Genomic DNA, 14,455 nt, shown 5'->3' with positions numbered 1-14,455 from the left:
AGTTCCCACAGCTCTGAACATCCCCTTTGTTCTTAAAAATGGGAACTAGAACACTTTTCCTCCATTCTTCAGGCATCTTTTCGCCCGCTAGTATTCTGTTGAATAAGTTGGTCAAAAACTCCACAGCCACCTCTCCAAATTGCTTCCATACCTCCACCACTATGTCATCAGGACCAACTGGGTTTCCATTCTTCATCCTTTGTAGTGCCTTTCTGACTTCCCCCTTACTAATCACCGGCACCAGTCAACACATTTCCATCTCTATCCTTAATCACCCTAACCTTCTGCACATCCTTCCCATCTCTATCCCTCTGTCTGGCCAACCTGTAGAGATCCTTTTCTCCTTCTTTCGTGTCCAACCTGGTGTACATGTCTTCATATGCCTCTTGTTTAGCCTTTGCCCCCTCTACCTTTGCCCTACGTCGCATCTCGATGTACTCCTTTCGCCTCTGCTCAGTCCTCTCAGTATCCCACTTCTTCTTCGCTAATCTCTTTCCTTGTATGACTCCCTGTATTTTGGGGTTCCACCACCAAGTCTCCTTCTCCCCTTTCCTACCAGATGACACACCAAGTACTCTCCTGCCTGTCTCTCTGATCACCTTGGCTGTCGTCGTCCAGTCTTCCGGGAGCTTCGGTTGTCCATCGAGAGCCTGTCTCACCTCTTTCCGGAAGGCCGCACAACATTCTTCCTTTCTCAGCTTCCACCACATGGTTCTCTGCTCTACCTTTGTCTTCTTAATCTTCCTACCCACCACCAGAGTCATCCTACACACTACCATCCTATGCTGTCGAGCTACACTCTCCCCTACCACTACTTTACAGTCAGTAACCTCCTTCAGATTACATCGTCTGCACAAAATATAATCTACCTGCGTGGTTCTACCTCCGCTCTTGTAGGTCACTATGTGTTCCTCCCTCTTCTGGAAATAAGTGTTCACTACAGCCATCTCCATCCTTTTTGCAAAGTCCACCACCATCTGCCCTTCAAAGTTCCTTTCCTGGATGCCGTACTTACCCATCACTTCTTCATCGCCCCTGTTTCCTTTACCAATATGTCCATTACAATCTGCACCAATCACAACTCTCTCGCTGTCTGGGATGCTCAGAACTACTTCATCTAGTTCCTTCCAAATTTCTCTTTCAACTCTAGGTCACATCCTACCTGTGGTGCATAGCCGCTAACCACATTATACATAACACCCTCAATTTCAAATGTTAGTCTCATCACTCGATCTGATACTCTTTTCACCTCCAGGACATTCTTAGCCAGCTCTTCCTTTAAAATAACCCCTACTCCATTTCTCTTCCCATCTACTCCATGGTAGAATAATTTAAACCCTGCTCCCAAACTTCTAGCCTTACTACCTTTCCACCTGCTCTCTTGGATGCACAGAATATCAACCTTTCTCCTAATCATCATGTCAACCAACTCCTGAGCTTTTCCTGTCATAGTCCCAACATTCAAAGTCCCTACACTCAGTTGTAGGCTCTGTGCATTCCACTTTTTCTTCTGACGCTGGATCCGGTTTCCTCCTCTTCTTTGTCTTCGACCCACAGGGAGCTAGCTGGCTAGCTAGTAAAAAAAAAAAAAAAGGGGGGGGACGGTGGTATCAGCCGACAAAAGCTTACTGCACCAAAACAGGAAAAAGTCTGGATGGATTCCAGCTTGCTTGCTTTACGCCAACCAACATAATGTGACTGCCAACTGGTCACTTAACTGCAACTACATCTTTGGGGAGCTCAAGATCAAGATGAGAAAGGGCCACTTATGCCCGATGGCCAAATGTGTCATTACATGTTAAGTCATGGCCAGAAAAAAGTAAATATAAAAGAAAGAAAAAAGGAAAACTGAAATGGTGAAAAACAGTTCAACATTATATCTCCTTATTTCAGCACCTCATAATTCGGTCTTTGTACAGTTTAAGTGCAATAGTGTAGATAAAAGATACTTAATTAACTTTCAATATTGCCCCGATTAATTTTCAAAAGTGTTTTTTTTTTTTTAAATGACAAAAGTTTTGAACATTGCATTATAAAACATTTTCTGCTGGTAGCAACTTGGTCAGAAGACAGAATGAAAATGGTTATCTTCCACTTTAACTACTTACAGCTTTGGCACTGATCCTCTTTGGGCCCCCAGCAACGGCCATTACAGGAGCGATGGCACTTCTGACCTGCATAGAATGTCATGGAAACCATCACTGATGCTTTCAGGGAAAACTTGGATTCTATGATCAATATTTGTATATCAAATTCCTCCCTGTTGAATAAGATTGGGAACAAATACTGAGCTACAGCATGAATCCCAAAAACAGAGTTGGGCCAAGGTGCATGAGTAATGAATATAGCTTAGCTATACATTGTAGTGAAATGTGTTTTTTTTTCCAAAACTGCTTATATCTGGACATAACCAGGTACTTTTAATATTATGCAGGAATAACTATGATAATAATTGAAATCTTTCAGTATTAACACACCAGCTTGTATACTGTTAAGGTCATAAAACAGTTATAGAGACTCAAGACACACTGCTTTAATGTGCTTCTTGTCTATGTTTTAAGTCACCTTGCAAGGGACTATAAATATAAATTAGCTGTATGCTAACTTCAGCACATTTACACAATATTTGTACTGGCGTTCATTATTGTGCGCCGTCTCCTTTCAATAAATCTAATTGAAATTAATTAAATGAAATATCTCGATGGCCTTTGTGAAAATGTGACAACACTTTCCTTGGTTGATATCGTTAGAAGCTCAGCATTAAACCTCAGTAAATGTGGCTGAGATAAAAGCAGTAAAGAACCAAATCACGTCATAGCTTTAAAGCTTTAGTCAGTGCTGTTCTGGGTAGGTTTGAAGAGCTTAATTGACTGTTTGGTAATTGAGTGAGAGGGAAGTGAGCCTGTGTAAGTGCAGGAGTGCTGTCCTCTGTCCATCAGCCTCTCCAGATGAGAGCTATTAGCACTGAGACTTACTCTTTTCCCCAACATGAGTCTCCATTTTCCGCCCTCCTCTTCTTTATCATACAGCATGTGCCCCTCTCTACTGCACACTTTATCTCTTTCATTCTCGATCTACGCCTCCCTATTCCATCACCCCCTGTGGTTCTCCTTCACTTAATGCCCAACACTGTTTTGCTTTGTTCATTTCTATAGCCCGTTGCTTTTTCGCCCCCTTCTCATCCTTCAATCTGACTCCCTCTAGCACGTTGACAGATCTGGAGAAGAAGTCGACTGCAATAAAAGCAAATCTAAATAACAGTGGACATAAGTTGTTGTCACAACCTTCCAAGTGTGGAGAACCTTTACTGCACTCTATTTTCATCTTTCTTTGAGAACGTTGCCTTGTGAAGTCAAATCGGAGCAGTTTTCCTTTAATGTTCAAGATTTGCTGTGTCCCGTTCAAAAAATTGGCAATCAGTCCTTCTATTATCATTAATTAAAGTGATCTTAAAATAGACCCTGAAGGTTGCATTCCTGAGTAGTCTTCCAAACCAAGAAGAGCAGTAAGAAGTCTGTATGGAAGGCATGCTTGACAAAAATACACACAAAAAAAGCCCAATGTCAAGCTACAGCTTGTTCTGATTTCAGAGACAATATGTGAATTATGTTCTCAATCATCTACCACAACAACAGTTAGGTTTTGGGGTTCAGAACGCTGCAAGAATAAGGGTTATAAGGAAAAATATCAGTTTTTGTGTCCAGTAATTGTGCATGGAAGTCTAAAGTGAGTGAAACTATTTCAAAGGCAAATGTAGAAAATTAAGTTTGGTAAAACCATTGCACCTATGAAGTTTATTATTTGTTTACAGTGGAAAAAAATGATAGTTAAAAAAGAAAACAGATTTAAATTCCAAACTATTTGAGCGACAAATGAAGACAAAAGTTTATTTCAAGATTACATCAGAACAAGCAGTCAGTTAAAGTGGCTTATTTAATCACCTCAGTCAGATTAGACTTGTCATTTTACTCCAATTCAAATCTTCATATTTTAAAGTATCTATTAACACACTGGTTAAGACAGCAGTTGGGTACAAATGGGCCCATTAAGATAGGGGAAGTGTCATTTTAAACTGCTGTCCTTGTCAAAGTGACAGAATTGGGTCAAATTCTCAGCCAAAAATGATAGTGTGCAGATGCTGCTGCTTTGTTCTCCCACCTTCTTTGCTTAGTTTTATTATTTATTTTGTATGTTCTGCTACTTCAAAGTGCTTCTTGTCTAGCTAAAGTCAGCTACAGCCAACAAGACCTTAGAATTGGAGTTTTATGTGAAATGAGTATTCCAGAAAAGTTCTCTCGTTCATACATCCTGGAGTTCACAACAAGGGATGCCATCTCTCCGTGGATTACGTTACCTAAGAGGAGGAGGTGGAGGTGGTGTAGGGTGCGCAAGCAGAAGTGGGAATGCCGGGCAGGTGGGCTAGCTAGGCTATAGAAGCGGCCCTACAATCAACCACTTCCCAGCCTCTCCTTCGCAAACGTAAGATACCTTGCCAACAAGATGGAGGAGCTGAGACTCCAGGCATCCTCAGAATTCTTCTCCATAGACGGCTGCGTCCTATTCATCACCAAAACCTGGCTACATTCATCCATCCCGGAGTTGGCTATCAGGCTAGCATGCTTCACAACACGACACTTTGAAAGGTGACTCCAGTAAAACCAAACATGGAGGGTTGTGTATTTACATCAACAACAACTGGTGTAGAAACACCAAGACTGTAGCCAGCCACAGTTCCTCAGAGCTGGAATAACTGACTGTGAAATGCCGACCGTTCTACCTTCCTGTGAAATGCCGACCGTTCTACCTTCCTCAGGAGTTCGTGTCATGCCAACCGTTGTTTAAATTCCACCAGATGCTCATGCTAACTTGGCCCTCTGACTGTTACACAACAATGGTAACCTGCAGAACAATCAATATTCAGATGCTGTGCATATCATTGCTGGCGATTTCAATCAACTGGAGTTAAAATCAGTGCTTCCACAACTGCACCAGCTTGAAGTGTCCAAATAGGAGACAGCACACTTGAAAAGGTTTACAGTAACATCAAGATGGGCTACAGAGACAGACCGAGACCACACTCAGACACTTAAAACCATATCATCCGACAATTGATTCCTGCATATAGATCCCCCCAAAAATCCTCCTTGTCCATCACTAAGACCATCAGGACAAGGCCAGATAGCGCTTCCCAGGAGTTGCAGGACTGTTTCAACAGAATTGATTGGGACATCTTTGAGGAGGAGGACCTGGATGTACAGTATTTACAGACCCTGTACTGTGTTAAATAAAGAACTGTATGGACACGTGTACAGCAGAAAAATGCACTCGGGTATACCCAAACCAGAAACCCTGGATGACCAGAGAGGTCAATCCACAGAAAGCAACGGGACCTGACGGCATCCCAGGCCGAGTATTTAAAGACTGTGCAGACCAGTTTGCTGTAATGTTTATCAGGATTTAAATTTGCCACTGACACAGTCTGCAGTCCCGTTCTGCCTGAAAACTTCAACTGTCATCGCCAAACCCAAGAAATCAACCACAACCAGCCTCAATGACTACTGGCCGGAAGCACTCATGCCTGCAGTGATAAAGTGTTTTGAAAAACTGGTTAGGAGTCATATCATGACCTTCATAACTTCCAAATCGGATTCATACCAGATTGCCTAAAAGGCAAACAGATCAACAGAGGACGCAGTGAATACAGCACTGCACACAGGACTGCACACATCGCTATCACACCTGGAGAAATAAGGTAATTACCGTTTTATCTTTGTGGATTAGAATTCAGCATCAACACAATCCTACTACATGGCCTAAAAAGGAAACTGATGAACATCGGTCTACCTCACTCCACATGCCTCTGGATTAAGGACTTTTTAACATAACGCTAACAAAGGGTCAGGATTGACCACCACACCTCCACACCCCTCAACTCCGCACCGGCTCCCCTCAAGGTTGTGTTCTGAGCCCCCAGCTTTTCACTATCTACACTTTAGACTGCTCCACCATCCACACCAGCAATACCTTCATTAAGTATGTAGACAATACCACAGTGGTAAGATGCATCACAGGAGGTGATGAGTCCGCTTACCAGGATGAGGTGGAGCAGCTGACAGTGTGACGCAGACTATAACCAGCTTCTGAACACATCCAAAAGAAAGGAGTTAATCATCAATAGAAAAAAAACAAAACTGGTATTCAGCCCTTTTCAGTGGGACCTGTGTGGAAAGGGTCCACATCAAGAAGAGGCTGACCTAGAATAAGAACACCGCACAGGTAGCAAAGGATGCAAAAAAAAAAAAAAACCTTCACTTCCTTAGAATCCTCAGGAAGAGCAACATCAGCCAGAAATTACCTGTGCCTTTTTACTGCTACACTACACCCTCATCTAGTGCTTGTGCATGTGATTTCCTAGTTGACTAGTGACAAACAAGGAAAGAACTCCAGAGGATGACCAAAATGGCTGAGGTCATTGGGAGTCCTCTGCCCGCACTGGAGGACATTCACAGCTCTTACTGGCTCAGGAAAGCTAGTGGCATCCTGAAGGACTCCTACCAGTTGGGCCACTCCCTGTGTGTGTGTACTGCCAACTACTGTTAGAACTCTAAACAATCACTCTGTAGTATGTGAAATATACCAATGCAACAATTCCAGCATTCAATATACATATCCACCCTGCAGTAACTCACAATGCGCAATATTCAATTCAGGTGCATCTTATGTAAATATCTGATCAATCTGTGTTTCTGTAATGTGCCTATTTATTTCACTTTTAATTTTTGGCTGATTGTGATTTTTATGTTTATCTTTATTATAAGAGTTTAATATATTTTTATCTTTGACTTTGCAGAGGATGCTTTGCACCTTATTTTTTCATTGTACTTGGTGCAATGACAAATAAATCCAAATCTGTTGCTCAACAAAACATGTTTTCTTGCGTCAGACCTTTGGAAAAAGGGACAAAGAGAAAATAAGAAGAAAAACAAGAAAATAAGGTATTTATCTCCCTGTACAGCTCCAAAAGCTTCCACTCCACTGGTAAAACCTGGGAGAATAAGATGTTGAAGTGTGTTTCGCTGTATTGTTGTCCATTCATACGAAAAGAAAAACAAAAACAAAAAAAAAACAGAGGTTACTGTCACCAATCAAGGGACCAACCTACTGTTGCTACCATGCATACCTTACGAATATATTGTAACTTACATGTGACACTGCTGTTGGTTGGTACCACAACAGGATAGATGCCAGAGTTCTTGACAATGTCTTGCCAATGAATGGTGTCTGCGTGACACAAGAACTTGTTTTGGTCGACGTAGACACCTCCACTCAGGAGCTCTGTAACGAAAAAAAATGTGAGTCAGCATCCACATATCTAAGGTCTTGGAACTCCGATTCAACAATTTTTCAGTGACAGACAATGAGATAGAATCCTTCTGTATTTCATTCGTTACACACAAGTCAAAGGTTTCACTATGGCTAGTATTGGCTAGGATGACAATGACAACTGTGGAAGGGTGTATGCTTGAATAAATTGATCTAAATGACCAGATATGTTTAATTATGCTGAAAAATTGATCGAGAAGGAGGCGGCATTGGTGCTATGTGGATCAAGGAGGAACGGTAAGTGCATCATCACAGCATGTGACTAAAATGGACCAATCATGATAGAAGATCGGTGTGGCTTTCTCCGCGCTGAAATTTTTTTTTGGACATGAACAGGACTAGCTACACACATGCTATGCAGAGGTGATGTGTGGGGCAATGCGTAGGCCACATGGTAAAATTTGAGCGATGTTGACTGCGCGACTGCGGGAGTAAAAAGTGGCCCTATGGAGGAAAGAGCTCAGGCCAGATTTTATCTGAAAGATGAGTGGATAGATAGATGATATAGAGCAATCTAAAATTATGTTGAATATTTTGCATATTGTGGTCAAATATTTTGGAAAATGGTACTTTTAGTCAGAAATGCCACAAAATAGATGCATCCTTCAATTTATTCAAACCCCAATTTTAATCACTACACGTTATCTTGTGGACAAAATGAAATTGATGTAGATGCATATATAATATTTAGTACATTTAAACTCAATATACTGAAACAGTCATGTACAACAATGTCGTGCAGAAACCAGATAAAACCATTTATCTCTACAGTAACAGGTATTATTGATGATGGAGCCACCTCAGCGCTCCTTCTTTCTAGTTCAAGGTGTGGTGGGAGTTGATGAAAGAGATGAATTCAGTCCTTCACCAAAGAGGCAATTATTGTGGGCTAAGAGGAGGTTTTAAATTTAAATTATATTTCACACTGGGATGCTGGCAAAAGGAAGGATGGAAATCTAAGGCAACCTAAGGCAAAACAGCATGATTTAATAGTGCTTAAGCAAAACACATAAATCATTTTCTTTGTGTCCACCCCACATACCGTGTTTGACTGTAAGACGATCAAAGTAAATATTTTGCACAGTTTTCAGCCACTGTCACAACTCCAGTAAGTGGCACACCTTTTCCTTGTTTTTTTTTTTTTTTTAATCCTGTTCAGGTGTTAGGTCAAGGAGAATGTCACTCCCTTTTAACCATACTACATGTAACAATGCTCACACTACTCCCATCCTAATAATATCACTCAACTAAAAATAAATGAGCAAAATTCCACGGTCTCTCATGCCCTCTGTTTCCAAGTGATGACTAACAGTCCCATCACACACTGCTGTCAAAAAGATGTTGACTGCAGTTTGGGTTTACTTTCATTATCTTTAAGTGCCGTTTGTGGCCAGTGGAAATGCATTGTTCGATTATATAGTATTAACAATTGTTTTGCCTTAAAATATCGTGGATAAAGTGTTTATTATCAAGCCCTTGTAGTATAAAATAAAATCTGTAATCATTTTTTAATATGATTTCAAAAAGAAAATAAATTGACAACAGCACGCCGCATGTCTACTGGAGGAAAACAATATGAAATTCAGGGAGGCAGAACAAATGCATGCGAGCAATTATATTGGTAGTAAGCGGCTGCTCTGAGTTTTTCTGTCTCTGTTATTATTGCAGCAGCGGGATGAATATGATTAAGAATGGGAGGCAAATAATGAACCAATGATCAGGGAAAAAAGTCATGTTAATGAGTTTGTGAGAATGAATAAATTAAGTATTGAAAGGACTGTTGGAGGTTTGCGTAGGGAGAAAACAACAGAGAATTGTTTATTCTAGTGTTAGACAACAGCATTAATTAATATGCCTACCCTGATTATCCTTCACTGATATGAAGTAGACTCATGTGACCATGTGTACCATTATTTTTTTTTCCAAATTCCTTTTTAATAAGGGTGCCAATGACTTTCATATTGAAACCCAGTTAAAGGGCAGACTAGGAAAAAATACTATACAATATCTTGTCAATTAATGGTTTCATTGTTAATGGATGGCAATTATTTGCTGGGTGCATCGTGCACTTGGAAAAATAAACAATACGTTGCAAACCAAAGCCTCTCTTCTTCCCATGATCAAAAAAAATAACAGGTGGTTAGCTAGATGGCTATAATTACTTGAAATCCGACCGATACGCCCATATGTTGCTGTAGACAACATTATGAGAACAACAAACACGACTAGGAGAACAGACGCGGCATCTGTAAATCTGATATTTTTCAGGAGAGTAGAAAATTCCTGATTGCAATGAGGTGCATTATGGAACATAAGCTTCCAAAACTTTCGACAATTACATCCAATTTACGAACAATCGGATGACCATTGAGAGAGTGGACAGAATACTGGGTATAATAACTAGCATTATTTGTGGGACTAATGCTGAACAAACATTTACACAAATACAATACATTGAAAAAAAAATGACTGTACTGTAGGTCCTATTACATTTGTTCATCACTGCTGAACTTCAATATGTACTGTACTCTCTTCACGTTCTCCTTTTTTGCAACAGGTATACATGAAATTATTGATGCAGTTAAGTATTTCAGCAAAATACAGGGTATATTCTTTATATACTGTATTAGTAGATCCGATTAGTATCAGCGGATAATTAGCAATTTGTGCTGATTGCCCGATCGGCTTCCAAGTCATAATTCGGCGATCCCATCAATTATGTGACTGATCGGTTCCACAAAAGACATTAACTACAAATTGCTGTTATCTATGAATCCCAAAGCCAGTTTAATTTGAGGCTGGGCACGTGTTTAGTGGCGTACTACTGTAAAGATCAGATGACTAATAAACTGTTTTTCTTTCCTTGTCAGTTAAAAATCAGTCGGTGTTGGACTATTTTGTGGTGACTCAGACAGACATGTAAGTTATTTGCAGTCTGTGCACAACCAAAGTACGTCGTGGGGGAACATCAACTAAATGCTTCAAAACAACAAATTTGATGGGGCACCTGAAGAATCCACACAAAGAGGTGCCTGCTGTGTTCATGGAACACAAAAAACAAAACAAAACAAAAAAAAAAAACAATCCAACGCAAAATCTGGACTTCACCCGTTCATATCCAGGACAGAAAGTTAAAGTAAGCTTGTCATCAACACTGTTTGTTAAAGTCATTTATTTACAGTAAGTTAGCACTCATAATTTGTGTCATGTTGTAATGTTCATTGGACGTAAACTTATGTCCGTAGCCAATCCTTGAATGCCCTCTCAAGGTCATTGTCGTTTTAACTTTTATCTAAACTGCTAAAGAATGATTAAGAAGTTACAGTACACAGGTATATACAATAAATGAACAGATCATGTAAATTGATAAATTTTGTGATCAGATCGGGGATCGGTTATCATTTTTTTTAAAAATTGTGATCAGCTGCAAAAATCCTTATCCTGTAAAGCCCATGTATTAGAATTTTATTGCTTACAAAAGGGATATTTTAGTTATTAAGGATCATGTGACACATCTTGGGATTTTTGATTGGCTGTTAATTGCACTACTTAGTAATGACAGCCAACATAGTTGCTGTGGGTCATCCACTCATCGCAACTAGTTCAGAACAATACATTGCGCGGCACTACCATCACATCACTGGGTATGCGATGGGCCTTATACTTACTGGAAGAAAACTGAAAGGCTTCAAGCAAAGTCAGTCTATGTCAAAGAAGATTTCTCAGGAAAGACAGATATAAAATATATAAATAAACATACAACTATAGTTATTTACTTGAGTTCCAGAGCAAGCTTACAGCCATGCTACCCTGAGAACACCTGATCTTGTCAGATCTCGGAAGCTGAGTGGGTTTGGCCCTGGTTAGTACTTGAATGGGAGACTACCTGGAAATACCAGATGCTGTAAGCTTCTATCCCTGGCTAAATACAGAGGGATTGCGTCAGGAAGGGCATCCGGCGTAAAACTGTGCCAAACAAATATGCGTGCATCTAAGATGACGCGCTGTGGCGATTTCTGATGGAAACGAAAGGAAAAGAAGACTTGAGTTACAGAGCAGAAAAATGACAAATTTTACTGTTATGCTTAAAATTACAGCACAATCTCAAGAGTCCACATTAAATTGCTTCATGGGGCTGGATGATCTCTTCTTTACAAAAGTTAATCTAAAAGAGCTCTTAGACACTACATATTATGTGTCATTGTTGAAGATTGCAACAATTGCCGTCTAAAATGTAAGACAGGATTGAAAGTTACATCCTTCAGATGATCATTAAAGCAAATTATGAAGTGAAAATGCAACCTTAGTTTTATGTGCTACAAATTTATTCTTTATTGCAACTTTACAAGAGCCAAATACATTTCAGAATGTATAAGAACTTTCCTCATCTCATAATAGCAACAGATGGCACATGTTCCCCCAGGGGCTAAATGCAATTTCAACACTGTTCTCCACAGCAGAACGATCATAGCCATTGAAATGTAATTGCACAATGGTGTGTTTAACTAGTGACCCAAAAAGAACAACTGCTCTAACTTAGCTTTAAACAGCTATAGCTTTATCTTGACAATGCAGTCCTACAGGGGGTCACAATCCAGTGCAAAAGGCATGTCCCAACCCTAGGTAAATGCAGTGTTGCATCAGAAAGGAAATCAGTTTTAAATCTTGGTCAAACAAATTTGAGGGTCATCTAAATCATCTGATACCAGGTCGTGTCTTCTTCAACTCTTGTTCGAAAAGCCGGCATCATATCTGAGGAGTTGCACAGCAACGAAACTGACAATGACAATGATGAGCGGTAAGCTGGCACGTTTGATGGAGAACTTGCCCAGCAGTCCATTTTGGATACAGAAGATAAGGAGTTTGATGGATGTGTAGAGGAGTACAAAAAATAACATTAGTAGGTACATTTTTAAATACTTCAATAAAGTACAACTGAACTCACTGTTTATATTGCTAAATATTTCAATAAAGTACAACCAAACTCAGTTTTGCTGCCGGTGCATTTTTAAACCGCATGTTTGCAAGGTACCATATTTTTCATCCTTGTTTCGCGATATAGCTATATGCTTTGCGCCACTAAATGTTATGTAACGAGCACTTGAAGTGCATGTTTTCATGTTTTTTGTCAATTATTTCTTAGCTCATCACTTTGGTTGCTTTGTCTGCTGGTGGTGCTGTTCTGTTTGCTGTGGTGTAATGATTTTGGTTTTGTGTGACACCGTGGGTGAGGATGGTGTGTTGACTGTTGAGTTGCTTGCACCGGTCGTAGTGGGGTGGTGTTAGAATATGACCTTGTTCTTCTGCTTACAAAACTAAAGGTCCAATTGTGCCTCATTGTCGCGTGAGCGCCACCATGCCAGGCCCAATAACACAGTTATATATGTGTTAAATACTGAAATTGAACCCACAACTGAGACTGCACCTTCTAATACGATGCTCTTTATGATCATGAAACTATGGTAATATTAAAAGACATTATAGGAGTCAACTGAAGTACTGTGTTTCCAGAAGTTGAATGTCTGTCAATGCAAACTGAAAAAAACAGAATGCATTTTTTTTATTTCATACTTAACTGTGCAAAAATACAATTTGGTATTTATATATATATAGCAACTGTATGAGACTAACATGGTTATATTTGTCACAAGTGAATGTAGTACATATACACTAGTACAGTAAATTGAAACATTTGAACCTTTATATTTCACATTTTTCCCATATCCCTTGTGAAGGGATAGTTGATGGCAGGGGGGGCATCGACCATCACCCTAATCCCCAAGCATATGCCTGTACTCCACCAAGTAATTGCATTCCTTGGCTAGTGATTAAATTTTGTACCGATCCCTCCCAACACAATTGTTTCCTCTGAGTCTTTATGAAAAATTGCTGAGATTTAGGGATTATAGTATCAAACCGGAGCAAGGCTGCACATCCGCTTACAGATGAGAAGACCAAAGAAAAATCATTAAATTATGACAGAATGATTGTGGGGTGTACAGTAGGTTTACATTCTTGCTTTCTTTCTTAAAGCTTAAACTGTGATAAAACCCTATTAATCTGAGATGTATGGAAAATGAGGAGGAAAAGGGGGCCTATAATAAAACACTGATCGGATAAATTACGAGAACAGATGAAAACCAAAAAGCAAAATGATGGGACAGATGATATCATCGAAGCATCAGCAGTCATTGATTAAAAATAAAAGCAAAAATATCTTCATTTGGAGCGACTAGGGGCCATTTATTTCATTGTGGCTGATGTGTGATCCTCTTAATGATTGAATGAAAATCAGCAAGTCTTTGGAGTAGGCCAAATGAAACAATTGAGAAAGAGACAAATCTAGAGAAAAGTGTGTACTGGAACGTGTAAAAAAAGTAATTGCAGTGGTTGTAACACAGCAAGGTTGTTAGTTTGTAGTATGGCTCCCCCCCCTACACACACACACACAACCTACCGACTCTTTCACACTCCAGGCTTGGACGCTTACTTTCTTCACACAATACTTGTGTGCTAGTGGGTAAAATTAGTTGGTCTGCACTCACGTTACTTTAGGTTTACCACACTATTTGAGTTAATTTTCAACTATCTTGTGGTTCATCCATGTTCAGCGATGACAGGGTCTTTTGGAGCAGTTTTCTCTAACCACATTAAACCGGACTTTGAGTGATGTCTCTATCAGTGGATTAACCCCCTTTAGACATTTCATCAATTCACTGTCATCTATTTGACCTCACAGTGGAAAATCATGATGTGCAGGACAGATTGGTCGACCCAAGTGCAAGAATCAATAACAACCAAGCGTAGTTTCAGAGAGAGAAAAGAAGATTCTGATCATCTTGATAGAGCCGGTCAAATGATACAGTACAATGAACAATATTGAACACAAGGTCTGAAAATGACAAGAACAAACTAGTGACCTGAGATAAAAGCAGAGCAAATAAGAAGAAAGGTGGTAAAAATTGAGAAAGGGAGGGAGAAGCAGGCTGAGGGAATAAAAATCAACAAGGCGATACTGGGATTGTATTACTGCGCAAGTTGTGATGTTTTGTTCTGGACTATTAAATTTTAT

At 39.8% G+C, this 14,455-nt stretch overlaps 1 protein-coding gene and 1 pseudogene across 5 annotated transcripts in view; one reads left to right on the top strand and one right to left on the bottom strand.

Annotated features, from left to right (window-relative positions):
* The window catches only part of LOC133511849 (receptor tyrosine-protein kinase erbB-4-like), a 286,982-nt gene that overhangs the window by 84,428 nt on the left and 188,099 nt on the right, over positions 1–14,455 (bottom strand). For all 5 annotated transcript variants that reach the window (XM_061840835.1, XM_061840837.1, XM_061840839.1 and 2 more), the window contains 2 exons: positions 7,204–7,335; positions 2,109–2,174 (listed from right to left, as the gene is read on the bottom strand). In XM_061840835.1, coding sequence (XP_061696819.1) covers positions 2,109–2,174; positions 7,204–7,335 — 198 coding nt within the window. The remainder of the gene's footprint in view (positions 1–2,108; positions 2,175–7,203; positions 7,336–14,455) is intronic.
* Positions 11,176–11,294, top strand: LOC133512797 (5S ribosomal RNA; annotated as a pseudogene).

The sequence above is a fragment of the Syngnathoides biaculeatus genome, chromosome 14 (assembly GCF_019802595.1).
Source record: "Syngnathoides biaculeatus isolate LvHL_M chromosome 14, ASM1980259v1, whole genome shotgun sequence".
Lineage (NCBI taxonomy): Eukaryota > Metazoa > Chordata > Actinopteri > Syngnathiformes > Syngnathidae > Syngnathoides > Syngnathoides biaculeatus.
The sequence above is the reverse complement of the archived record's forward strand: the minus strand, read 5'-3'. Positions and strand labels throughout refer to the sequence as shown.